Raw genomic sequence first — 25,018 nt, 5'->3', positions numbered from 1 at the left:
CACCTAGGCGCCCCAATATTCACCCTTTTTAGTGTGCAGTTACGAGTTTTGACAAATACATAGTCATGTAGTCACCACCACAATCAAGATATAGAACGATTTGACCACTGATTTATTTTCTGTCCCTATAGTTTTGCTTTTTTCACAATGTCCTATAAATGGAGTCATACAATATGTAGCCTTCCTTTTGAGTCTGGCTTCTTTCACTTAGCATAATACATTTGAGACTCATCCATGTGTTGCATGTATCATTAATTTATTTTTTTTTATTTCTGTCTAGGATTCCATTGTATGGATGTTTCACAGTTTCTTTATCCATTCATCAGTTGAAGAACATTTGGGTTGTTCCCATATTTTGGCAATTATGAATAAAGTTACTATAAACATTCACATAAAAGGCTTTTGTGTGAAAATAAATTTTAATTTCTCTTGGGTAAATACTTAGGAATGGGATAGCTAGGTCATATGATAAATGTGTGTTTACCTTTATGAGAAACTACCAAACTCTTTTTCAGAGTGGCTGTACCATTTTGCATTCTCACTAGTAAAATATGACAATTCCAGTTGCTTTGTATCCTTGTTAGGATTTGCTATTGTTAATTTCATTTTTTTCTTAGTCCATTCTACTAGGTATGCAGTGGTATTTCACTGAAGTTTAAATTTGCATCTCCCTAGTGACTAATGACATTGACCATCTTTTCATTTGTTTATTGGCAATGTCAGTTGTTAGTGAAGTATCTTCTTTTTTGAAGTGGCCATTGAAATCCTTTATTATTGGAGTTTTGTTGTCTTACTAGGAAGTTTTGAGAATATTCTGAGTTTTTTATATATTTTGGACAGAAGCCCTTCATTAGATACATGTTTTGCAAATATTTTCTCCCAGTCTATAGTTTGTCTTTTCATCTATTTACAGTGTTCTAAATTTTTTTATAAGTTTATTTATCTTGAGAGGGAGAGAGAGCACCCAAGCAAGGGAGGGGGAGAGGGAGAGAGAGAAGCCCAAGCAGGCTCTGCTTAGTGTGGAGCTTGATGTGGGGCTTGATCTCACAGCTGTGAGATCATGACCTGAGCTGATATCAAGAGTCAGATAGATGCTCAACCAACTGAGACACCCAGGCACCCCTATAGTGTTTTTCAAAGAGCATAGTTCTTAAGTTCGATTTATCATTTTTTCCTTTTATGGGTAATGCTTTTTTTGTTGTTGTTTCTAATATCTCTTTGCCCAACCCAGTTTTCTTTTCTTTTCTTTTCTTTTAAATGTTTTTATTTATTTTTGAGAGAGACAGAGTGTGAGTGGTGGAGGGGCAGAGAGAGAGAGAGAGAGAGAGGGAGACACAGAATCTGAAACAAGCTCCAGGCTCTGAGCTGTCAGCACAGGGCCAGATACGGGGCTTGAACTCATGAACTGTGAGATCATGAACTGAGCCACCCAGGCACCCCCCAACCCAATTTTCTATTGCTGCTATAAAAAATCACAAGGGGGCCTGGGTGGCTCAGTCGGTTGAATGTCTGACTTTGGCTCAGGTCATGATCTCACAGTTCTTGGGTTCCAGCCCTGCATCTGAGCTGTCAGCACAGAGCCTGGAGGCTGCTTCTGATTCTGTGTCTTCCTCTCTCTCTGCCCCTTCCCCACTCACACTCTTGTCTCTCTCTCAGAAAATAAAACATTTAAAAAAAATCACCACAGAATTAATGGCCTAAATAACACAACTGTATTGTTTCAGTGTGTTAGGCCCGAAGTCCAGGGATAGCACAGCTCAGCTGGCTCCCCTGTGTAGGACCTCACCAGGCTGGCATCAAAATGTCAGTAGGACTGTTCCTTTTTGGAGGCTCAAGGGGAGAATCTGTTTTGAGGCTCGTTAAAATTAAGACTTGAGTTCCATGCAGTTAGTTGTAGGACCTCATTTCCTTGCTTGCTGTAGGCCGAGAGTTGTTCTCTGGTTCTGAAGGCCATCTATGTTCCGTGGCTTGTGGTCCCTTCCTCTTCAAGTCAGCAGCAGTATCAAGTCTCTCTCACACTCTGAATCTCTCCTGCCTTTTCTTCTGTCGCACCTCTCTTACTTAAAATCAACTGATTCTGGACTTTAATTAGATCTACAAAGTACCTTCACAGCAGCACATAGATTAGCGTTTAATTGAATAACTGATGACTGTAGCCTAGCCAGGGTGACACATCAAAAAACCATTACACCCAGGATTACAAAAATGTCCTCCCTTTGTTTCTTCTAGAAGTTTTATAGTTACGTGGTTTACATTTCATTTTGAGTTAATTTTTATATGTAGTATGAGATAGGAATGGGTTGAGGTTCATGTCTTTGCACATGGCTATGTCTTGACCTTTACTTATTAAAATAGAACAGACTTCACCCTAAGAAATTTTTTATATCAGCAAAATACGCATGAAGGTGGTAGAGCTTTATGCTAGTGGTTAGCAAGCCAGTGAAGAGCTTTTGATACTTAGAGCAGGAAGGATAGCCCTTAATCATTGGCTTTGATGGAAGCCACTTCTCAGGCCTGTGTTTTGCTATGTCTCATTCTTGCAGATCTCATTCTTTCCAGAGTCAGGACAGCCAGAGTGCTTAAAGGAGATGAGCCTGGAGCCAAAGAGTGGGGGTCGAGTTCAGAGGCGTTCTGCCAAGATAGCTGTGTACCACCTGCAGGAGCTGGCTTCTGCTGAACTGGCCAAGGAATGGCCTAAGAGGAAGGTGCTTCAGGATTTGGTGCCTGATGATCGGAAGGTAAAGTAGAAATTTGCGTTAATTTTGAACCATGTCTGATGTTGTGCTTAGTACATATGGAAAAGTAAATGCACTTGAGTACGTGATAAACAGTATGTTGCTTCTTTTTTTTTTAATTAATTAATTAATTAATTAAATTTTTTTTTAAATATATGAAATTTGTTGTCAAATTGGTTTCCATACAACACCCAGTGCATCCCAAAAGATGCCCTCTTCAATACCCATCACCCACCCTCCCCTCCCTCCCACCCCCCATTAGCCCTCAGTTTGTTCTCAGTTTTTAAGAGTCTCTTATGCTTTGGCTCTCTCCCACTCTACCCTCTCTTTTTTTTTTTTTTTTCCTTCCCCTCCCCCATGGGTTCCTGTTAAGTTTCTCAGGATCCACATAAGAGTGAACACATATGGTATCTGTCTTTCTCTGTATGGCTTATTTCACTTAGCATCACACTCTCCAGTTCCGCCCACCTGGCTACAGAGGGCCATATGTCATTCTTTCTCATTGCCACATAGTACTCCATTGTGTATATAAACTACAATTTCTTCATCAGTATGTTGTTTCTTAATCCTTAGAGATGGAGTATGTCTGATCCAGCTTCAGTGTTTGGATTCATATGGGTCCTAGAGAGACCATCTGTTTCAGAAATTCCTTAAGGAACCCTCTTAATTTTGAACTGCTTCTGGAGGGAATCCGAATTCCCAGATTAGTCTTTTTTATTAGTCTTTGTTTCCACTTTGTTAGTTTTTTGTTAGTCTTTTGTTAGTCTCTGTTTCCACTTTGTTAATTTGTATGTAGTAGTTTATATTTAGTTTAGATAAATGATTTCAGTTTGTTTTTCTAGCAACAGAACTCCTCTCCCCACCCACTCTTTTTTTCCAAATGAAAATTATATAAAACACCAATATGTAGAATAACTTAAAATAGAGTCACTGGGGTGCCTAGGTGGCTCAGCTGGGTAAGTGTCCAACTTCAGCCAAGGTCATGATCTTGTAGTTTGTGAGTTTGAGTCCCATGTTGGGCTATCTGCTGATAGCTCAGAGCTTGGAGCTGCTTCGGATTCTGTGTCTCATTCTCTCTCTGCCCCTCCCCTGCTCATGCTCTGTCTCTCTCTCTCTCTCTCTCTCTCTCTCTCTCTCTCAAAAATAAATATTAAAAAAAAATTAAAAATGGAGTTTCTCTATGTAACTAGGGGTAGTGAGCCCAAAACTTTGCCTACTTGGCCTTCTCCTTGATACTTTTATCATTCCTTCCATGGCCCCAAGTGTACTTCTCAGGGTTACAGAATCTAGCTTAGAAGCCTTTGGTTTAAAATAGATCATAGACCAAAGGAACATATTTGGCCAAGAGGAGATAAGGAGTATATGACTATGGGGTAGTCATGGGAAGGGCTTGGGAGGATATACGAGTAAAGATTAAGGTTAGAGCTGAGGACCTGTTACTCTCCATGGTATCAAGAAAGATAGTTTAGATTTGGCCTAGGGCTTTGACTCATGAGGGGAATGTCATATATTATAAGAAAATGTCAATTCGTGGAAGTGGATACCTTTTATTTGGTCTAAAAATCAGTCCTACTGGTGTCCAAGGAGTTGGATCCTGTTCTTGAGTATCAGAGCATCCTTTTTTGTTTCAGACTCATTGCTACTTTTTTCCTGCCACAGGCTAAAGTATGTGGTTATCTAAATTCAGTTTAAATGTGAATTTTGTACAGTGGTATGTATCTTATGATATCGTAGTCCGTTTGCTTTCACTGTGTTGATCGGTGGTAGGGAATTAGACATAAATATTTGTTAACTGATTGATAAGGTTTGCTAGTCTTATCTAGCAGATACTCTCCTAAAATCATCAGTTTTATAGTTTGACATTGTGTAGGTTAAAGGCATTATTATTTTGTTTTGTTTTAAACTAAAAATTTAATTGGAATAGATAATATATTCTTGTTCAGAAGTCAAAATGATAATAAACATTGAGATATCTCAGTCTCACCCCATCCTTGTTCTAGCCTGTATCCATGGTAACCATTCTTACTGGTTTCTTGTGTGTCCTTCCAGTGTTTTTTAATGCAAATACAAGCAATATGGTCTAGGAAAAACTCTTGTGTTTTCTTTTACTCACATACTACTACACACTTAACACTTCTGACACCAGATGTGTGGTTTTTTCCCACACAGACTAATTTTCTAACACCACCTGCGTGTCCTACAATTTAATTCAGTCCTGACACTATCTACCTGGAGTTAGTGTCAGGTCCACAAGTTAAGGGCTCAGTCTCACAGGACTGTTCCAATTTCAGGTGCCAGTCACAAGTCCCAGGTTGTCATCTGTACTTCTGACTGACTGGGCTAAAAATTGGGGTTCCCATGCTCCCCTCCTTGGTTTCGGTAATTTGCTAGCATGCCTCACAGAACTCAGGGCAACGTGTTTACTGGTTTGTTATAAAGGATATAATAAAATCTGCAGATGAACAACCAGATGAAGAAATACAGAGTGAGGTCTAGAAGAGTCCCCAGCATAGGAGCTCCTATCCCTGTGGAGTTGGAGGTGTATCACCCTCTTGGGCATATATATACTCTCTGAACCCCATAATTTTGGGATTTTTATAGAGGCTTCATCACATAGGCATGATTGATTAACTATCCCTAGCCCCTTTCCCTCTCTAGAGAATGGGGAATGTGTCTGAAAGTTCAAAGCTTCTAATCAAGGCTTGGTTTTGCCAGTGGCTAGCCCACCGAGGAGCCCACAGACTATTACCTCATCAAAACAAAAGATACTCCTATCACCCAGGAAATTCCAAGGGATTTATGAACTCTGTCCAAATACTGGTATTACTCAGAAAATTAGTAGGTGTTTTAGGAACTCTCTATCAGGAACCAGGTTCAGAGACTGAGTATTAGCAGGAACTGAGGGCAGAGACCAATAAATATTTTTTCTTGTTTCACAAATATATATTCCTTTCTTTTAAATGTTTCCATTTATTTTGAGAGAGAGAGCACATAAGCTGGGCAAGGGCAGAGAGAGGGAGAGACAGAATCCAACACAGGGCTCGAACTCACAAACCGTGAGACCATGACCTGAGCTGAAATCAAGAGTCAGAAGCTTAACTGACTGAGCCACCAAGACACCCCTATATTCCTTTTTCAAAAATCTTTTTATTTGGAAACAATTTTAGACTTACCGAGTCTTTGCAAAATTAGTACAGAGTTCCCATATGCTCTTTACCTGGCTTCCCCTAATGCCAACATCTTACATAACCAATAACATAGGATCCCATCAAGATCTCACATTTAATTCTCTTCACTGTGTCTCCTTAGTCTCCTCCCATCTGTTATCATCCTTCTGGCTTTATTGATCTTTTGTGCTCTTGACACTTTTTTTTTTTTTAATTTTTTTTTTCAACGTTTATTTATTTTTGGGACAGAGAGAGACAGAGCATGAACGGGGGAGGGGCAGAGAGAGAGGGAGACACAGAATCGGAAACAGGCTCCAGGCTCTGAGCCATCAGCCCAGAGCCCGACGCGGGGCTTGAACTCATGGACCGTGAGATCGTGACCTGGCTGAAGTCGGACGCTTAACTGACTGCGCCACCCAGGCGCCCCTGACACTTTTGAAGAGAACAGGCTCGTTGTTTTGTAGAATATCCCTAATATGGATTTGTCTAGTGTTTGCTCAAGATTAGATTGAAAGTTACATGTTTTTGTCAAGATTACCACTGAAGCAGTGTTTGCCTTTCTCAATGTACCATATTAGGAGGTATATGATGTTGATGTGTCTTTTTTACCAGTGATCACTTTGATCACTTGATTAGGGTGTATTGTCCAGTTTTCTCCAAGGCAAAATTAAAGTTTTCCTCTCTGTAATTAGTGAACATTTTGTGGGGATAGTGACGCTGTGCAACTACCCTGTGTCTTATCATACCTCTGCCCACTTGCTGTAGCATCTGTCAGTGATTCATTCTTGCCTGCAACAGTTATTATTATGGTTGTTTGCCTAATGATGGTTTGTGTTTCCATTACTTCTTCCATAAATTATTAATTGAAATTCTGTGAGAAAATACGTCCTTTTTTTCTCTTAATCTATATCAGTATGGACTCATGGATATTTTATTGTAGGTGTATAATCCAGTGCTATTATTAATATTCATTTTTTGGCTCAAATTATTCCAGATTTGGCCATCAAGAGCTCTTTGCAGTGGGCACCTGTGCCTTTTTGACATGCTTCTATCATTTTTTTGAGTACTCTTTGACAACATAAGGTGCTGTAGAGTCATCTTGTGTATTCCCTTCCCCCGCCCTGGAATCAACCATTTCTCTAAAGAATGCTGGTTTCTTTTATTGGAGAATATACTTAAAAAACAAGATTTGAATGCTGGGTGTACTCATTCCTGCTGGGGTGTCATTGCTTCTGGGCCCTCTTGGTGGCTAGAACTAGGATATATATGTATGTCTACTCGTAGATGAAAACACACACTCTGTGTTCATTTTTATGTCTGTCTGTATACATATTTAAAGCCATGATACCTTCACTTCCAGTCCAACACCACAAGTTTCATTCTTGCCTTCCTTTGTGCTTATTTGTAACTCCTTTCTCTAACAGTAGGAAAACCTAGCTCTCACTGTTTGTAATATATTTATTTATTTGCTTAGTCCTAGTATAACATAAAGTAGTTTTACAATTATTAAACCATACCCCTGTAAAAACAGGTTTATTAGCTGTAGAAGAATATTTGTATATCGTTCTTTACATCTTCAGCCTTACAGTATATAGTCAAAGTACTGTTTTATTTTTTTTTTTAACTTACCTATTTATTTTGAGAGAGGGAGAGAGAGAGAGAGAGTGAGGGAAGGGCAGAGAGAGAGGGAGAAAGAGAAGTCCAAGCAGGCTCCACACTAACATGAACTGTGAGATCACGACCTGAGCCAAAGTCAGATGCTCCACTGACTGAGCTTCCCAGGCGTCCCTCAAAGTATTATTTTACGGTTATTTAGATTGGCTTTCTCCCTCGCTCCCTTCATTATGCTTCTCATTTGTAATCCTTAGGTTCATGTGTTACTTTTCTTTACATTTTGAGTTCCCCTACATCCTGTTTAATTGAAACTAGTCATTTCTCTTGGGGGGTATGTGAAACATTACCATAGTTCTAAAAGTCAGACCCCATACAAAAGGTCGTCTTATAGAAGGGTCACTGCCCTCTTCCCAGCTTTCCCATTCTGAATACCCTTTTGTTTCCATCCTGTCCCCACCCTGCTCCCTGCAGAGACCACCACACTCAGTTTCTGCTTTGTCCTTCCTGTATTTTTATGGGCTAGATGACCAGATACATGCATATTTTCGTACATCTTTTTCTTTCTCACATAGATACTCTTTTGTAATTTGCTTTATTTCACTTAAAAGTGTATCCTGGAAATCACTCCATATGTGTTCTTAGAGATTATCCTCACTTCTTTTTTTTACAGCTGCGTAAACATGATAGTTTATTATATGAATATAATAGTTTATGCAAATATTCTCTTATCACTGTAAAAGGATTTTAGATGGACCTGTATACCCTAGCTGCAGAAGATAGGGGTGCTTATAAATAAAGCCAGCTCTGTGCTCTGATTCCTCTTATAGATTTAGCGGAGTTCCTTTAGGCTGCCTTCCTTATTTCCCCTTACCTCTGGGTTTTGGTTCTGTTTTTCTGTCTCAGAAAGAGCATCAGCTTCTTTTCAGATACTTCCATTTTCCAAGCAGGAGGATTGTTTACTCACTGGAAATACAGCTATTACTTGTGGTGGACTTTGTAAGAACTGTCTCTACAGGTGCTAGCTGTCTCTTTTCTGGAAACTATAGTAGTTGTAAGAAGAGACTAATTTAGGGGCACCTGGCTGGCTCAATTGGTGGAGCATGTAACTCTTGATCTTGGGGTTGTGAGTTCGAGCCCCACGTCGGGCTCTAAATCAATCAATCAATCAATCAATCAATCTAAAGAAAAGAGAGAGAGAGACTAACTTGGGTCAAGCATGTGAAGGCAAGTGTGAGGAATAATTTTGCTTGCGCAGTATAAGTAAAAATCATGTGTTCCATCCCCAAGTTCTCTCACATCTTTGTTTTAGGTTGAACCTTAATTTCTTTGAGTTTTTTTTTAAATGTTTATTTTTGAGAGAGAAAATAGAGAGAGACAGAACATGAGCAGGGGAGGGGCAGAGGGAGACAGAAGGGAGACAGAATACAAAGCAGGCTCCAGGCTCTGATGAGCTGTCAGCACAGAGCCTGATACGGGGCTCGAACTCACAAACCACGAGATCACGACCTGAGTCGAAGTCGGATGCTCAATTGACTGAACCACCCAGGTGCCCCTGAATTTTTTAAATACCAAAAATTAACATGACACCTTTGAAGAAAAAGGAGAAATGCAGATAAGCAGGGAAAAATCATTAAAGCTACTCAAAATTCTACCACCCAGAGAGGACTACTGTTAACATTTTGATGTATAGCCTTCTAGCTTTTCCCCCATCTACATATATTTCTGTTGCATATGTTGTATATATATGTGTATATATGTACCATATTTATGAATATACCTATATTTTACAGTACATATTTGTATCTTTGTCTTTTTCGTAATGAGTATTTTAACTGTGTAAATGCTCTGTCACTAGCTTTTTAAAACTGTAGATGAAGTGCTATATCTGAAAGTCTCTTCTCCTGCCCTCTGTTAAAAATCAAAGCTATTCTAAGATTAAAAAACAGTTATACTTACCAGTTTCAGATAAATTTGTATTTAAAGGGTCTTACATGCTATAATATTTTTGGCACATGAAAATATGTTTGTCAGACTCCAGAATTACATAACCTAAAGAGTTGGGTATGAACCTTTTGGGGTATTTTGGTTGGAAGTTGGATTCCTCCAATAAAATATTTCTTGTCTTGTAGTTAAAATATACTCGCCCTGGGCTTCCTACCTTCAGCCAGGAAGTACTACACAAATGGAAGTCAGATATCAAGAAATATCATCGCATTCAGTGCCCTAACCAGGTGGTTCTTTCTCATTCATTTTTTCAGTAAATGTTTATCAAGTTTATCAAACTTCTGTCTCAGTTACTGATTCCTTCATGACAAAGTTATCTGAACCTTAGTGGCTTAAAACATTAGTTATTTTATTTGTTCAGAATTCTGTGAGTCAGTAATTCTGTCAGGGCTCAGAGAACCTTCTCCTGCTAAACATGGCGTCAGCTGGGATCACTCATGGGTTGTATTCAGCTGCAAGCTCAGATGGGACCTAAACGTCCAAGATAGCTTCTGTGCAGCTAATTGAGCTGGGAGCTTCGCTCTCCACGTGGCCTCTCTGTCCATGAGGTTGTAGTGGGTTACCAGCAGGGTACATGGCAACTGACTTCTTAGAGTGTTCCAAGAACATGCAGATGAAAGCTGTAGATCTCTCAGGCCTAGCTTCAGAATTTGTTCAGCAATATTTCCATGGCATTCTATTGGTCAAAGGAATCACAGGGTTAACCCAGATTCAAAGGGAGGGTGAATAGACTCCTCTTCTTATAGGGAAGAGTGGCAGAGAATTTCCATTATTTCTTTAATCCACCACAGCTGTATATGCAGTACTTTGGGAAGGAGGATATCTACCAGAAACAGGAGACATATTTATACTGAAGAAGGCAGATTAAAAAAAAAAAAAATCCAACCATGCAATTTTCTGTTTCTCTAAAAGTCAGAGAAAAAGTATCAGGGAAGGGAATATCTTAAGCCCTTCTCTTTTTAAAAAAATACCTTTTCATGGTTTTCCTTTTTCCTTTTGTGGCTTGTGTCTGAATTTTTTCTGTTTGGTTTGTAGTACAATTTATTGGGCTTCTTCCTCTAAATGTAGGGTTGGTCAGTGTGAACGGCCAGATTGCTAAGAGAAGGATGAGGTTTGGTATAATCTTTACATTATTTCTTCTTCTCTCTTTCAGGGTTGTGAGGCTGTCTACAGTAGTGTATCAGGCCTTAAGGCTCACCTGGGCTCTTGTACCTTGGTTTGTAACTTTCTGAATGCTTTATCTTAATGTGATCTCTCAAACAAAAGTCTGACATGGAAGAGAATTCAGTTTAGGCGAACAGCTAGTCACCCTGTTTACTGTTAAGTTCAGAGGCTTGTTTAGTTTTTTATGTCCTAAAGATTCTTTATCTGGTATTGGATGGGATGTCCTGATATGTCCAAGATATAGAAGAAGCCAACATAGCCTTAAGTCTTATCAATTAAAAAAGTTGGAGGAAAAGTATTATTATTAGTTTTGAGTCTATATCAGGGAGGTAACTTTTTCTACCTGAGTCTGTCCTGCCCTGGACCTGCCCTGTTTATTGGGCCTTAAAATTTCTAGAATCAGTTTACGTGTGCTTATCTGGATGATGAAGATCCTCTAATCCCACCTGAATTATATAGCCTCTGGGGATGGGAGGTAGATGCTAGCCCTGGGTGTCAGGCAAACAGATATTCACCTCACTGCATCTTTTCTGTGTTGACCCAGGTGCCCTCTGACTCACAGACATGGGGACTGCTGCCACTTTTTTTTTTTTTTTAATTTTTTTTTTTTCAACGTTTATTTATTTTTGGGACAGAGAGAGACAGAGCATGAACGGGGGAGGGGCAGAGAGAGAGGGAGACACAGAATAGGAAACAGGCTCCAGGCTCTGAGCCATCAGCCCAGAGCCTGACGCGGGGCTCGAACTCACGGACTGTGAGATCGTGACCTGGCTGAAGTCGGACGCTTAACCGACTGCGCCACCCAGGCGCCCCATGCTGCCACTTTTTAATTCCATTCAGAAATATCTCCTCACACAAAATTAGCACCATGGACACTCAGAGCTTCAGGAGGGGAGAGAAACCTCAGTTCAAAGCAGCAAGGGAGTGTAGGCATCCAACCCAGATCTGGCCACAAGTGCTTAGGAGTTTGTCATCATGATCTTAGTTTCTGAGTCCTTAAACTAGGCATTATGGACAATATACCTCTAATTCTGGATTTGCAAGGCACTCTTTAGAGCAGTGGATTATAGTGGGAAGAATTATACATTGGTGCCTCTGGTGAACTTCAGGAGTTTGATCATGTGGGAAGAGGAACCAAGAGAATCTGGAAGTGAAGTGACAGAAACTAGGGAAGATAGAAAAGGGTGATTTGTTACATAATAAAAGTAGGAATACTTTAGGTTGTGTTGAGGGGGTGGGGGTATTATGTATAGAACTATATTAGGATAGATTTCTAGTGGTAATAGTCTGCCTAAATCTGGTTTTCCCAAGTATATTGCTGTATTGGATTTTCTTCCTTCTTACCTTTGCTGAAGTAAAATCCCCTCTTTTCATCTCTAACAATCCCCACACACGGCCCAGGTACGTGTTCCTGAATTTACCAGTAATTCCCTTTTCTTTCTCTCTTGAAAACAGGGAAACTTTGTGGCTGGAAAATACAAGTGTCTTCTGTGTCAAAAAGAATTTGTGTCAGAGAGTGGTGTCAAGTATCACATCAACTCTGTCCATGCCGAGGTGAGGTCCCTGCTTTTCCCATCATGTTTTTGTAATCCCTGGAACCCATACATGTGCCCCCAAGAAAGGTGGAATTTGTGTGTTGTGTTGGGCTAGGACTGCCAAGGAAAGTAGCTTGAAAGTGGTTACTGGAGACATTGGAGTTAAAATACTTTGTAAAATTAGATGCATAATTATATTTTCTATGAAAGCATTTGTAGTCAGTATAAGTCTGAGCATCCTTGAGCTCTTCTGATTCTTTTAAATTCAGTTAAATCAGGCATGTGGGCAGTAGGCTGAGTTTACACCTTTGCAATTCTTGTTTCCTAGCGTTCTCCATACTTCCGTTTTCTAGTATTCTAATTAATGTTGTGGAGCAACCTGTTTTTAAGGTTGTTTAAAATACCGCAAAGAGGGGCGCCTGGGTGGCTCAGTCGGTTGGGCGACCGACTTCGGCTCAGGTCATGATTTCACCGTCCGTGAGTTTGAGCCCCTCATCGGGCTCTGTGCTGACAGCTCAGAGCCTGGAGCCTGTTTCAGATTCTGTGTCTCCCTGTCTCTCTGACCCTCCCCTGTTCATGCTCTGTCTCTCTCTATCTCAAAAATAAATAAACGTAAAAAAAAAAAAATACTGCAAAGAAACAACTATGAAAGACATTAATGAGACAGCTGGAGTCATTGGAATACAACTGTATTAAATAATCGTAATGAGTCAATGTTAATGTTCCCAAATGTGATCACTGTATTGTTTTGCAGGGGAATGCCCTTGTTCTTAGGTAGATATATGCTGAAATTTTTAGGGATGAAATACGCCTGAAAATAAATTGCAAATGGAAGAAGGAAGAAAGGAAAGAGAGGTTAACGATGGTAAATCTAGGTTTCATTGAACTATTATAACTTTTCTGAAGGTTTGTACATTTTGACAATTAAAAAATAAATTCTGTGTAAAAGTGTTCTAAAGTTCAGGGGTGCCTGGGTGGTTCAGTTGGTTGAGTGTCCGACTTCGGCTTAGGTCATGATCTCGCAGTCTGTGAGTTTGGGCCCTGCGTCGGGCTCTGTGCTGACAGCTTAGAGCCTGGAGCCTGCTTCAGATTTTGTGTCTCCCTCTCTCTCTGCCCCTCCCCTGCTCATGCTCGCTCGCTCTCTCTCTCTCTCTCTCTCTCTGTCTCAAAAATAAACATTTGAAAGAAAAATTTCTAAAAATGCTTTAAAGTTCAGAAAGCTGAGTCTTTTTTTTCTCTTAGGGCAAGTTTTTAGTAATATAGGTGAGTAGAGAAATTGTTTCCTGTATAATTAAATACCCGTATTGCAAAAGCTAAAGGAGTAGAGTGCATTCTCTTGGAATATCTGACTGCAAAAACTATTGTTGCCTGATAAGGAAAAATAGCAAGCACCTTCAGCTGTTCTCTGCCCTCACATTTAATAGTTTTTAACAATGTGGGCTGTAGTTAGTGTCATCAAATGTGGTTCTTGTTGTTTTACCAGTTTAAGCTTTGGGAGGCCCTTTCCATGTCTGAGATTTCTTCTGGAATGCAGTCCTATCTTTTTTTATAATAATAGTGTACCTTTTTATGCTTCAGGAAGTACTTAAAAGATAATTATCTCGAGGTCCCTGGGTGGCTCAGTTGGTTAAGTGCCTGATTGTTGATTTTGGCTCAGGTCATGATCTCATGGTTCCTTAGTTTGAGACCCGTGTCAGGTTCTACACTGACAGCTCACAGCCTGAAGCCTGTTTCGGATTCTGTGTCCTCCTCTCTCTCTCTGCCTCTTCCCCGCTTGTGTACGTGCTCTCCCTCTGTCTCAAAAATAAATAAATAAACATTAAAAAAAAAAAAATTATCTCCTGACAAAAATCTGGCCTTTATGTAATTAACCAGTTTTCTCCAGTTTCCTCTTAAAAAGTTGGAACCAACAAATTTCACTTAGTTTGGGGCTTGTTCCCCAGGCATTTGTTCAATGATTTGTGCCTGTGTTTATGAATTATATGTGGTGGTAAAACATTTTTATTCTGTTCCTCCCTTTCTGCCTCGCATGTTCTTACACTACTTTTTTTTTTTAAACAGGAATTTTCAAATACATGAAAATGGACAAAATAGTGTAATGAATAGCATTAACAGATATGAATAGCATTAACAGATATGAATAGCTTTAACAGATTGGCCAACAAGTTTATGGCCAATCTTGTTTTCATTTATAACCACACCTACTTCTCTTGTTCCTTAAAGGCTTATTTTTTTTTTTAAGTTTATTTATTTTGAGAGAGAGTGTGCATGTGCACACAAGCAGGGGAGGGGCAGGGAGAGCAAGAGGGAGAGAGAAACCCAAGCAGGCTCCATGCTGTTAAAGCAGAGCCTGACTCTTGATCCCACCATCCTTGAGATCATGACCTGAGCCAAAATCAATAGTCAGGCACTTAACTGACTGTGCCACCCAGGTGCTCCTTAAAGGCTTATTTTGAACAAATTTCACATACCCTGTCACTGTCACTGCTTCTTTCACTGTGTCTAAAATATAGGGACTTTTAAAAGTATATGACCGCAACCATCATTACACCTAAAAAAAATTAACAATGATTCTTGCATATCATTATATACCTAGTTATTATTTAAATTATTTAAATTTCCCTGATTGCCTCATAATTTTTTTTCAGAGTTGGCTTGTTCAAATCAGGAGCAAAAAAAAAAAAAAAAAGGTCCATATACTGTATGTTTTAATCTAGAGTGCTATCCAATAGAAATGTAATGTGAGTCATGTATGTAATTTAAAATTTTCTAGTAACCACATTTCAAAAGTATAAAGAAAAACAGGTGATATTAATGTTGATAATATATTTTATTTAATCCAGTATACTATCTTTTGAACACGTAGTCAGTAAAAAATTATTGAGATACTTTATATTTTTTCATACTAAATCTTTGAAATTTCATGTCTATTTGTTATATATTGAAAGCGTAACAGGACGCCTGAGTGGCTCAGTCGGTTGAGCGTCCGACTTCGGCTCGGGTCACGATCTCATAGTCTGTGGGTTCGAGCCCCGCGTCGGGCTCTGTGCTGACAGCTCAGAGCCTGGAGCCTGCTTCCGATTCTGTGTCTCCCTCTCTCTCTGCCCCTTCCCCACTCATGCTCTGTCTCTCTCTGTCTCAAAAATAAAAATAAAAACATTAAAAAAAAAATTTAGAAAGCGCATCTCATTTTGGATTAGTCATTTTTCAAGAGCTCATTAGCCACATGTGGCTAGTGACTATCTCATTGGACAATGCAGGTCTAGAAGTTTCCCTTTCCTCTCCCCCCACCCCAAATTTATTTGTTGAAGAAACAAGGTCATATATGCACATTTTGGATTTTGTTGATTACATTCCTGTGGTGGTGGTCCTCTAGCAGAGTATTTCCTATAAACTGGTTTTTAGACCTAGAAGACTGATCAGATCACTTGATTTATTTATTTTTTTTTAATTTTTTTTTCAACGTTTTTTATTTATTTTTGGGACAGAGAGAGACAGAGCATGAACGGGGGAGGGGCAGAGAGAGAGGGAGACACAGAATTGGAAACAGGCTCCAGGCTCTGAGCCATCAGCCCAGAGCCCGATGCGGGGCTCGAACCCACAGACCGCGAGATCGTGACCTGGCTGAAGTCGGACGCTTAACCGACTGTGCCACCCAGGCGCCCCCAGATCACTTGATTTAGATTGAAGTCTTTCTTTCTTTCTTTCTTTCTTTCTTTCTTTCTTTCTTTCTTTCTTTCTTTCTTTCTTTCTTTCTCTTTCTTTCTTTCTTTCTTTCTTCCTTTCTTTCTTTCTTTTTTCCTTTCTTTCTTTTTTTCTGCAAGAATATTTCATAGTTGGAGTCCATGTTCCTTAACTCTTAATTTTTTAAACTGAGTCTTAGAGAAATTAAGTAATTTCCCCATGGTCACAGAGACAGAAACAGAGTTGAGATTTGCACCCAGGTGGTCTGGCTGCATGCAAATACTATCATGAAATAAAAATCTCCTATGACCCAATGCTTTATATCTCATGAGAGTTTTACAAAGGAGATAGATGAGTGGGATGATGCTAAGTGATCAGACTTCGTGGATCACTTATTGAAGTACCCTAAATCATGTCTTACACAATAAATGCTTATAATGACTGCTCATGATGAATTTCTTCAGTTTCAAGTACAGAGTTCTAAGCTATGGTTCCCTATCTGTTTCCTCCTTACTGTGTTCTGCCCTAACCGTGCCTTTTAGGGATTCTTCCCACACCCATTCTTTATGTTCTCTACTGTGTATTGATTGACTGGATGATTTTTCCATTTTGCCTCTGTAGGACTGGTTCGTTGTAAACCCAACCACAACCAAAAGCTTTGAAAAGCTCATGAAGATAAAGCAGCGGCAGCAAGAAGAAGAAAAGCGGAGGCAGCAGCACAGGAGCAGAAGGTCTCTGCGAAGGCTGCAGCAGCCTGGCATCGAGCTTCCTGAGGCAGAGCTGAGTCTTAGAGTAGGGAAGGATCAGAGGAGGAGTAACGAGGAATTGCTAGTGTCGACCTCCTGTAAGGAACCGGAGCAGGAGCCAGTGCCAGCACAATTCCAGAAAGTAAAGGCCCCAAAGACTAATCATAAACGAGGAAGGAAATAGGCAGGCAGTGTGAAAGCTCCTAGGAAAGCGGACATGATGCCATTGTCACGGGGGCCTGTGCTGGGAGGACTGAGTCACGGGGGCTGAGTGAGGAGAAATGCACTCTCTCAGCTGTTTGTGTAAGGCTGTGACTTTCTCAGCTCCTTCCTCCTGTGTAAATTTCACTGTTCTCCCTATTTATTCACTTTGACCCCCACCCCCACCCTCACCCCCTTTTTGGTAGGTTTTCCTGCTATTCCTCATTGGAGTCCTCTTGTTTTTCTCTTATCTTGCCCAAAGAGCTCCCTCTTAAGGCCAACTGTGGGCCCCTCTTGCCCTGTACAAAACTGAGAAACCTGTTTGGTTGTCCTGTTCCTTCCTGGGCTATAGAATGTTCTTGGAAGCTCCATTGATTAGTAGTCATTCCATCATCTTGCTTATAAAACAATTCCAAATTAATTTTTTAAAACCATACTGATTTACCATTTTGTATTTGTGATTTAACAATCCTAGAAGCTAGAACTGTTGTCACTCATGTAAAAAGCTTATCCTGTCTCCTTGGGAAGCAGATTTTATGGAGGCTGTTTGTTCTCTCAATATGTAAGAAAATGGATGTAGGATGAAAAAGCTAGAACCTCGCTACACTGGTTTTACTGGGAAATGTTTTGTTTATCCCAAGTAGCAGTGACTGACTAGACCCACAGGCATGAAAAGCAGCCCAAACATTAAAATGTCGCAAACATTAAAATGATTGGAAAGAAGGAAGTAGAAGAAGCAATAAATACTGCCTCATCTTTCCTGGGGCTTGAGGCCTCATTGGTTGCTATGATCAGTGCCCTCCTAAAGCTTGTTTTCTCCCCCAGTTTTATGGATTGAGAAATACCACATTGCACTTGATGTTTTGACACAGAATCCTAGTGTTCCTGGTAATGCCACTAAGACTGGCAGCCAAGGTGCACATTCCTTCTCCCCCGGACTTGACCTTACCTGTTAGTCTATGCCGTGCTAAGTCTATTCCTCCCTTTAGCCAACCTCTGTCTCTTGGAATTCTCTGAGAATATTGTCCTCTATCCTCTTTTATATGTGGAGTTCTATCCTCTTTATATCTTGAGACTTTGTCACCAGATGTAGATATTTATCTGGAGTTGGAAAGAAAAATTCCTTTTCTGTACCTCATGCCTACCTGCTAATGTCTAGTGGGCTACTTCTCTTCAAGGCTGGCTTTCTCTGGAACATTGTTTAGACCAGCTCTGTTGTTGTGTTTCCACATTCTCTTCCCCTTTTCCATAAATATTGGTCTTATATATTCTTGCCAATTTTTGTGGCATATGCCACATAAAAAGCAAGGACCCTTAACCCTGATATGGATAAACACTACCTTTTCAAATTCTGAAAGGCTGTTACTACTCTTTAACTCTGTATTTTGTGCTGCTCCACATAGCTTTAAAATGTGGGCTTTTGTGAAGACCACTTTCAAACGGGAGCATTGAAACCAGATTTGGAGACTGCCAAAATAGATAGTTGTGAAACAAGTGAAGGACATGGTATGTCCACTCTACATTTTCATTGGCAGTTGCACCCTTAAAACCCTTTCAGTAGATGAGGATTGTCAGGGAGGAGAAATGAAGAAGCTATATTAATTTCTGGTGAGTAAGACTTGGGGAATGTTGGGCAATGACAAAAGAAATAAATGACTGTCGGTTAGAATGATGTTTCCAGTTCATTGACTCCAACCTGCTATTTGACTCCTTGCTGACAAAGTGTATGGGGGTAAGAAAACAGCTGAACGTGGGAGTGGGTTTGAAATAAGTTCCAAATGCGGCGTCTTAGTAGTTCTTTAGCTCCTGAAGTCTGCTGGTTAGTGAATAAATTTGTTTGAGATTAAAGTGAATTAGTGTAGAAAACTTGTCCAGTCTCATCCAGGACCCTCGCAGGCACTTTTAAAATTTTTCCTTCCTGAGGCCAGGTCTCACTCAGCAGGAGTATCCTAATCATACTATTGAGTTTTTAAGTTTTTTAAACAAAATTCATTTGAGTAACAAATTTGACAATATCAGGTATAGCCAGGTTGTGTGGAATGTGAACTCTCATGCACGGTTTGGAATTTAAATTGGTACAATTACTTTGGAAACAATTTGGCAGTATCTAGTAGAGCTGAAAATACGCCCCTAAGGCTCGACAGTTTTACTCCTGGGTATATACAGAGAAAATCCTCTTGCCCAGGTGTACCAGGAGACATAAACAAGAATGATGTAGCAGAGTCTACTAACTGTCTGCCAAAATCTGCTGTCACTTTGCAGACCCCTAGGATTATAGGACAAATGGCTAAATTATGTTCCTGGCCCTCCAATCCCCTGCCCCTGTAGTGAAGGGTAGCTAACTAACTTCTCTCCAGTAGAACATGAATGGGAGTGATGTGTGATACCTCCAGGGTAGAAGTTTTAAGAAAGGGCACCTCTGTGCTTTCTTTTCCCTTCATCGGGCCATATGAAGATAATAAAATGGCTTTAGGGGGTGGTAGAGCACAAAATGGAAAATGGTTGATGCCCTGAATCACCCCATGAAGGACTAATTGCTAGCCAGGAACATCTGAGACTATTAAAGAGAAAAAAAAATCTGTTTTTTGAGACATTATACATGCTTGGGTCGCTTTGTTAGCTTTACTATATAATTTGTCTATCATCAGAAGAGGTAAATACAGTGGAATACTGTATAGCTGTGAAATTAGGGCTTGTATCATGAATACATCTTAAAAATGGGAAAAGCAGGTTACAGAATACATCAAGCGTACCATTTATGTGAGGTTTAAAAACATGTAAAAATATTCCATATTGTTTATGGAAATGTATATGTTATATAATATATATTTAGTGTACGTTTATAGTTTAATATATATTAATATATATGTATATATATATGTACATATATATGTATATATAGCATGAAAACATGCACAGAAATGATAAACACCATATTTAGGACAGTGCTTCTGGGATTCAGAGGGACTACAGTGAATTTGTAAGTTCTTATTTCTTAAGGTGGATAGTGAGTTTGTTGTAGTTTTCTATATCGTGTGTCTGAAATACTTCATTTTATGTATTTCTTTTGAAAGAAAAATTTGAAAAAATTTGAAAAATCATTTGAAAAATCAGCTCACAAATTATTGCTCCTCTCCTTTTTAAAAGGGATCACTTTAGAAATTTTACTTGTGCTTCATTCTTTTTTAAAATGTTTATTTATTTGAGAGAGAGGAAGCACAAGTGTGTGGGGGAGGGGCAGAGAGAGAGGGAGAGAGAGAATCCCAACCAGGCTCCAGCACAGATACCAGACTGTGAGTTCATGACCTGAGCCGAAATCAGGAGTCAGATGCTTAACCGACTGAGCCACCCAGGCGCCCCATTTGTGCCTCATTCTTAACCTTTCATTTTCCTCTCCCCTGTGGTCTGCTCTTACCCCTGTCTCCTGTTCACTTTCTATTTCAACCACCCCAGTTCAAACCATCATCACCTCTTGCCTAGACGACAATAGCTTCCTAATTGTTTCCTGCTGATTTTTACTGGCTTGGCTACACTTCCCAGAACAGCTGTAGTGAGTTTTTAAAATTGTCAATCAGACCTCATTCAAGGGCTAAAAGCCTGATAATTTCCCAGTGCTCTTAGAATTCAAGCCACTCCCTTTCCTTGTCCCACAGGGCCTGCCACTCCCACTGCTAACCCGTTTAGCTTCCTCTCCCTCCCCTCCACCTAAATTCTCTGATCATTCCCCAGCTACACCTGAGCCACATTGACCTTTCTCTTCCTGGAGCCTGCTAAGCTCATTCCCATTTTAGGGCCTTTGCACTCACTGTTCCGTTGCCTGAAATGGCTTCTTCCCTGGTTTTTGTCCAGTAGACTTCACTGAATCATTTAGGTCTTAACCTAAATTTCCCCTTGGGGGGTCTTTCTATCTAAGTGCACTTTCTGTAACATCACCCTGTTTTAATTTTCTTCATAGCAAAGCAGACAAAAAGACTGACATGGTACCTGGCCAAGCTATGCTCACTTGCAGGTATGGATTTCAAAATACCTTTATCAGATGATTCACCCTCGAAAGTCTTCAAGCCCTTAAGAGAGGCCTCACTCTGAAAGGGACAGCCATAAAGCAATACACCAGATCCGTTATCTGGGATGATAGGAATTAAAAATAAACATAGGAGATGGAAGTTATCCACTTCCCAATTTGATCATCGGAACAGTAAAGGCAGGAGGGAAATTAACAGCAGAGTAAGATTCTAGATCACTCCTACTTTCCCAACCCCTTTTCAGCCTTAGTATATATTTTTCTGTGGTTTTTTGCATCCACAGAGAATAGGGCTTCAAATTTGTCTTGGTTACCATGTTTTTCAAGTTGAGTCTTTATGTATTTTCAGCTCAAGAACTGAAGTATTCAAGTTAAGGAACCTGCATACTATCTAAAATATTACTCTTCTGCGTTGAAATTGTGGTTTTGTTATGTGCATATTTGTAAGAATAAGACTTGCAGAAGTAGTAGTAAGAGAGAGGAGTGATGGAGTAGAAAATACATTACATTGGAAAAATAAAAAAATCAACAGATATATTAATATACATTTTATTTTTAATAACAATACACATTTAACAAAATTGTTAAAGCTAGAGGTAAAAGGCATTGAGGGAGAAAAAAATTTTTAAGCCAATTTTAAGTTCATTTTACATAGGAATAAAACAAAATTCATGAAAATTATTTTGTAGTTTCTTATCACTGACAATTTCTAGAAAACATAAGGTTGGATTATATTTCCCCATAGAGGAGTGATGTTAAAATATGGGGTTATATCCCTGTACTAGGATTTAGCATTCAAATAGTCTAATCATCAATATGTCATAAGTGTAAAAAATGTTTATTTTATATTTTTTAGTGCAAAAAAATTTCAAAAACTAAACGTCTGTACTAATTAAAAATCTTGTTTCCAGTTCTAAATAGACATAAATACAAGGCACATATTAATTACAAAAGGCATTTCATGTACTATCAAGTGCACACAGAATAAGAAAATGTAATAAGTGACCTAAAACTGAAGTACCTATTATAGTTAACTTAATTAAGTGATCTTGTTATCTTAGAATTTAGAATGTTAGGGAAATATAAGACTCTTTAAAAAAGTCTTCCAAATATTCTAACACTTTTCTTGATATCTTTTCCTAAAACAAGCAGAGGCATTCAGTCACCTCATTAATGCCAGAAGTGTTTCTTCACAGAAAAGACTGTCAAAAGTAGTTGACCGAATATACATCCCTTTTGCTCTTCCCTTCTCAATTTACCCAGTTGAGGGGCAGAGCATCAGACAAAAGGTCGTTCTGCCCAGTGCTTTTTTTTCTTCCTAGCTCTTCTCCGACTTGCAGTTTACTTTTTCACTCTTGACAAAACTGGGGGAAGTGCTTGGCCACTGCTTGTGAACTTGAAAAAGCTTAAAAAACACTTTGCCTTTGTGTGGAGCTGGTCAAGAGGCATGAGGATAATTGGTTGTTTAAAGAGCAGAAGGCACTATATAAAGTCAATCTGAAATGCTATTCTTAAAAGGTGTTTTTTATATAAAGAAATCTAATTTAGCTAGATGAAGTCACACAACCCTTTTCCTTTCATTTCCTCAAGGTGGTTTCCTTGAGCTAGTTTGAAGTACAGGTGTTTAGGGAATGGTATCAGGTTATCTGGAGATTTGAGGAACATCCTGTTCATCAACAAGATTAATTAAAGGAAAATCTAATTAAGGGATGCCAGTCACACAAATACCTAGCAGCATTATTGGAAGAAAAATCTTTGTTTCACACCTAATCTTTCACACTAACACATCATGATGGATGTTTTACCATAGCAGTCAGATCCCAAAGCCTTCCTAACCAGGTCTATATAGCACGTGAGAATTCTTACTCCAGTCCTTATATAATCAGTGTTGTTTTGGGAATTGCTTTGGATTAATATTTGATTTGGTGATTAGGAGAGGTGTTATTGTGGTCTTTGGAGCACCCTGTCCTGGGCACGGGTTATGCCTTCCCTGTAGTCGGTTCCTCCCCCGGACTAAGCAGTCCATATACCACTGTTCCTGCTGGAGCTGCCGCTTTTGATTTTTGAGCCAGCTCCTAATAGCCTCCAACTCCTGGCAATGCTGAGTTTGCTGCTGTAATTCCTTCTTTAACCACTCGTTCTCTCTCCTCATGTCATGGTAGAACTCAAAAGTATACTGCTTTGCTCCTGCCTCCAAGGCCTGGGCCTTCCTTTCAAGCTCTTCTCTTTTTCTTTTTCCCAACTGCCTCGGGTCTGGCTCACTCAGTTGTTTTTCCAGTAATGCTTTTTCCTGGACCATCTGGAGCTGGACTTCCAATTTCTTTGCGTCGATCTCAGCTTGGGCTTCCTTTTTCTTCTCCTGTAACATCTGTATTTCTCTCTCCTGTTTCTCCTTTACTAGGGAAACATCCCTCAGTGCCTGCAACTGCTGCTTTAAATTGGATTGGAGGTTTTCCTTCTGCAAGAGCTCCCCTTTAAACACTGAGGTTTGTTTTGCATATCTGGAGGCTGATTCTTGTCTCCTTTGTTCAATCTCCTCACTTTTTTGTAAATAATGTTCCCATAGCTCTTCAGGCTTCCTTCTGTACTCCTCAATTTCCTTGTCTAGGTATTCCAGAAAGAATTGGTTTTCAGTCTGGACAAGTAACTTTTCATTGTATAGCTGCTCGGTTTCCTGCATTACTGATTCTTGCTGCATTCGAGTTTGTTTTATTCGGCTGTTCACCTTCCTCAGCTCCGTCATGGTCTTTTCTTTAAAGGTCGTCTCTGACTTTGTTAGCATCTGTGGCTTGAAAATTATATTTATTAAACTAACAGACCGTGCAGTGGAACTCCCAGAGTCCTTGGCAAACCTGGAGGAAGAACAAGTGAGGCATTCTCGTATCAATTCTTTTTGCTTTTAATTTTAATTTATTTTTGAGAGAGAGACAGTGCGAGCAGGGAAGGAACAGAGAGAGAGGGAGACACAGAATCTTGGGCAGGCTCCAGGCTCTGAGCTAGCAGCACAGAGCCGGACGCGGGGCTTGAACTCATGAACCATGAGATCATGCCCTGAGCCGAAGTCGGACCCTTAACCGACTGAGCCACCCAGGCGCCCCTCTCCTATCAATTCTTAATGAAAATTTAGTAAATACAAAATGCACAATTGTACTTTAATTCATACAAGAAAATATTTTTGCGTACCTATTATGTTCCTGACACTATGCACGGCAGGAGGGATACAGTTTATGGTAAAGGTAAATGAGTGTCGTTTACAATTTAAGTACACAGTCACTACAACCCTGTCAGGTATCACCTCCATTTTAAAGAGGAGAAAACCGGTTCAGAGACTTTAAATGACGTGGCTACGATTTACACCGCCAGCAAGTGGCAGAGCGTGGGTGTGAAACCCAACCTTGGGAGTTCCTGAACACTATAGCGGCTACGAGGGGGGCCACAGGCACAGTTGGGGTGGTCGGGAGTAACAATAAATTTCCCGGCTTTTCTACCACCTTTCCTGTTTCGTGGACACTTCCGTCGAGGGCAGCGCCCCTTCAGTACCTACTTGCTCTGGGAATCCAAGAGTTCATCTCCAAGGTCCCCGTGTGATTCACCGAGGTTGACTGCCGAGGCGGCAGCGCTAGTAGTGCTAGGGTCCTGCGCCACGCGGAAATGGCGTCCCCTTGCGGAAGGTTTTCGCAATTTCTCTATTTTGTGCTCCTTGGATCTCGGCGCTGCCCAGCAACTCTGGGGGTCGCACCTCACCCCAGCCCCGGCCGGTCCAACTTGGATCGGCTGAACCTTGCCGGTTGCCGAATAAGCCCTAGCTGCCGGTTCCCTTTCGGCTCCCTTCCTCGCTCCTTGGGGGTCCAAAGAGAAACGCACTGTCTTCATTTTCGAACTCTGGGGGCCCCGCTCTGGGGACCTCATTTCGGCTCGCTTTGGGGACAGGAACTCTGCTCTTCCCAGGCCCTTCCCTACAACGGTGAGTGCCTCTCTTTCTGGCCACCTCCTGCCGTCCTCCGAGCCCATCATTTCCCTTCTCCTGTCCCAACTTGGCGCGCAGCCTGGCCGGGAGGGAAGGAATCGCTTGCGCCCGCCCCACCCCATCGCCTTCCCCTTTCGCACTGGTTGGGTTCTAGCCTGTATCTCTGCCCCTCGCGTCACA

At 40.3% G+C, this 25,018-nt stretch overlaps 2 protein-coding genes across 3 annotated transcripts in view; one reads left to right on the top strand and one right to left on the bottom strand.

Annotated features, from left to right (window-relative positions):
• The window catches only part of ZNF512 (zinc finger protein 512), a 34,294-nt gene extending 15,775 nt beyond the window's left edge, over window positions 1-18,519 (top strand). For both annotated transcript variants that reach the window (XM_030311409.2, XM_030311410.1), the window contains exons 10-14: window positions 2,544-2,738; window positions 9,646-9,747; window positions 10,674-10,736; window positions 12,140-12,238; window positions 16,525-18,519. In XM_030311409.2, the coding sequence (XP_030167269.1) occupies window positions 2,544-2,738; window positions 9,646-9,747; window positions 10,674-10,736; window positions 12,140-12,238; window positions 16,525-16,833 (768 nt within the window). In that variant the 3' untranslated portion in view covers window positions 16,834-18,519. The remainder of the gene's footprint in view (window positions 1-2,543; window positions 2,739-9,645; window positions 9,748-10,673; window positions 10,737-12,139; window positions 12,239-16,524) is intronic.
• Window positions 18,520-21,433: 2,914 nt separating this feature from the next.
• Window positions 21,434-24,980, bottom strand: CCDC121 (coiled-coil domain containing 121). The gene is made up of 2 exons (XM_030311411.1): window positions 24,416-24,980; window positions 21,434-23,723 (listed from the first exon to the last, which is right to left on the bottom strand). The coding sequence occupies exons 1-2, from the start codon at window positions 24,958-24,960 to the stop codon at window positions 22,754-22,756; spliced, it is 1,515 nt and encodes a 504-aa protein (XP_030167271.1). The 5' UTR covers window positions 24,961-24,980; the 3' UTR covers window positions 21,434-22,753.
• Between the last annotated feature and the right edge of the window lie 38 nt (window positions 24,981-25,018).

Source organism: Lynx canadensis, chromosome A3 (genome assembly GCF_007474595.2).
Source record: "Lynx canadensis isolate LIC74 chromosome A3, mLynCan4.pri.v2, whole genome shotgun sequence".
NCBI classification, from domain to species: domain Eukaryota; kingdom Metazoa; phylum Chordata; class Mammalia; order Carnivora; family Felidae; genus Lynx; species Lynx canadensis.
The sequence above is the reverse complement of the archived record's forward strand: the minus strand, read 5'-3'. Positions and strand labels throughout refer to the sequence as shown.

Bases quoted from the DNA above. Each gene is read 5' to 3' on its own strand.
- CCDC121 (XM_030311411.1), bottom strand. From the start codon at position 24,960: ATGGGGTGGGGCGGGCGCAAGCGATTCCTTCCCTCCCGGCCAGGCTGC. The intron at 23,724-24,415 runs GTAGGTACTGAA...TTCTTCCTCCAG, and splicing joins CTCTTGGATTCCCAGAGCAA to GTTTGCCAAGGACTCTGGGA.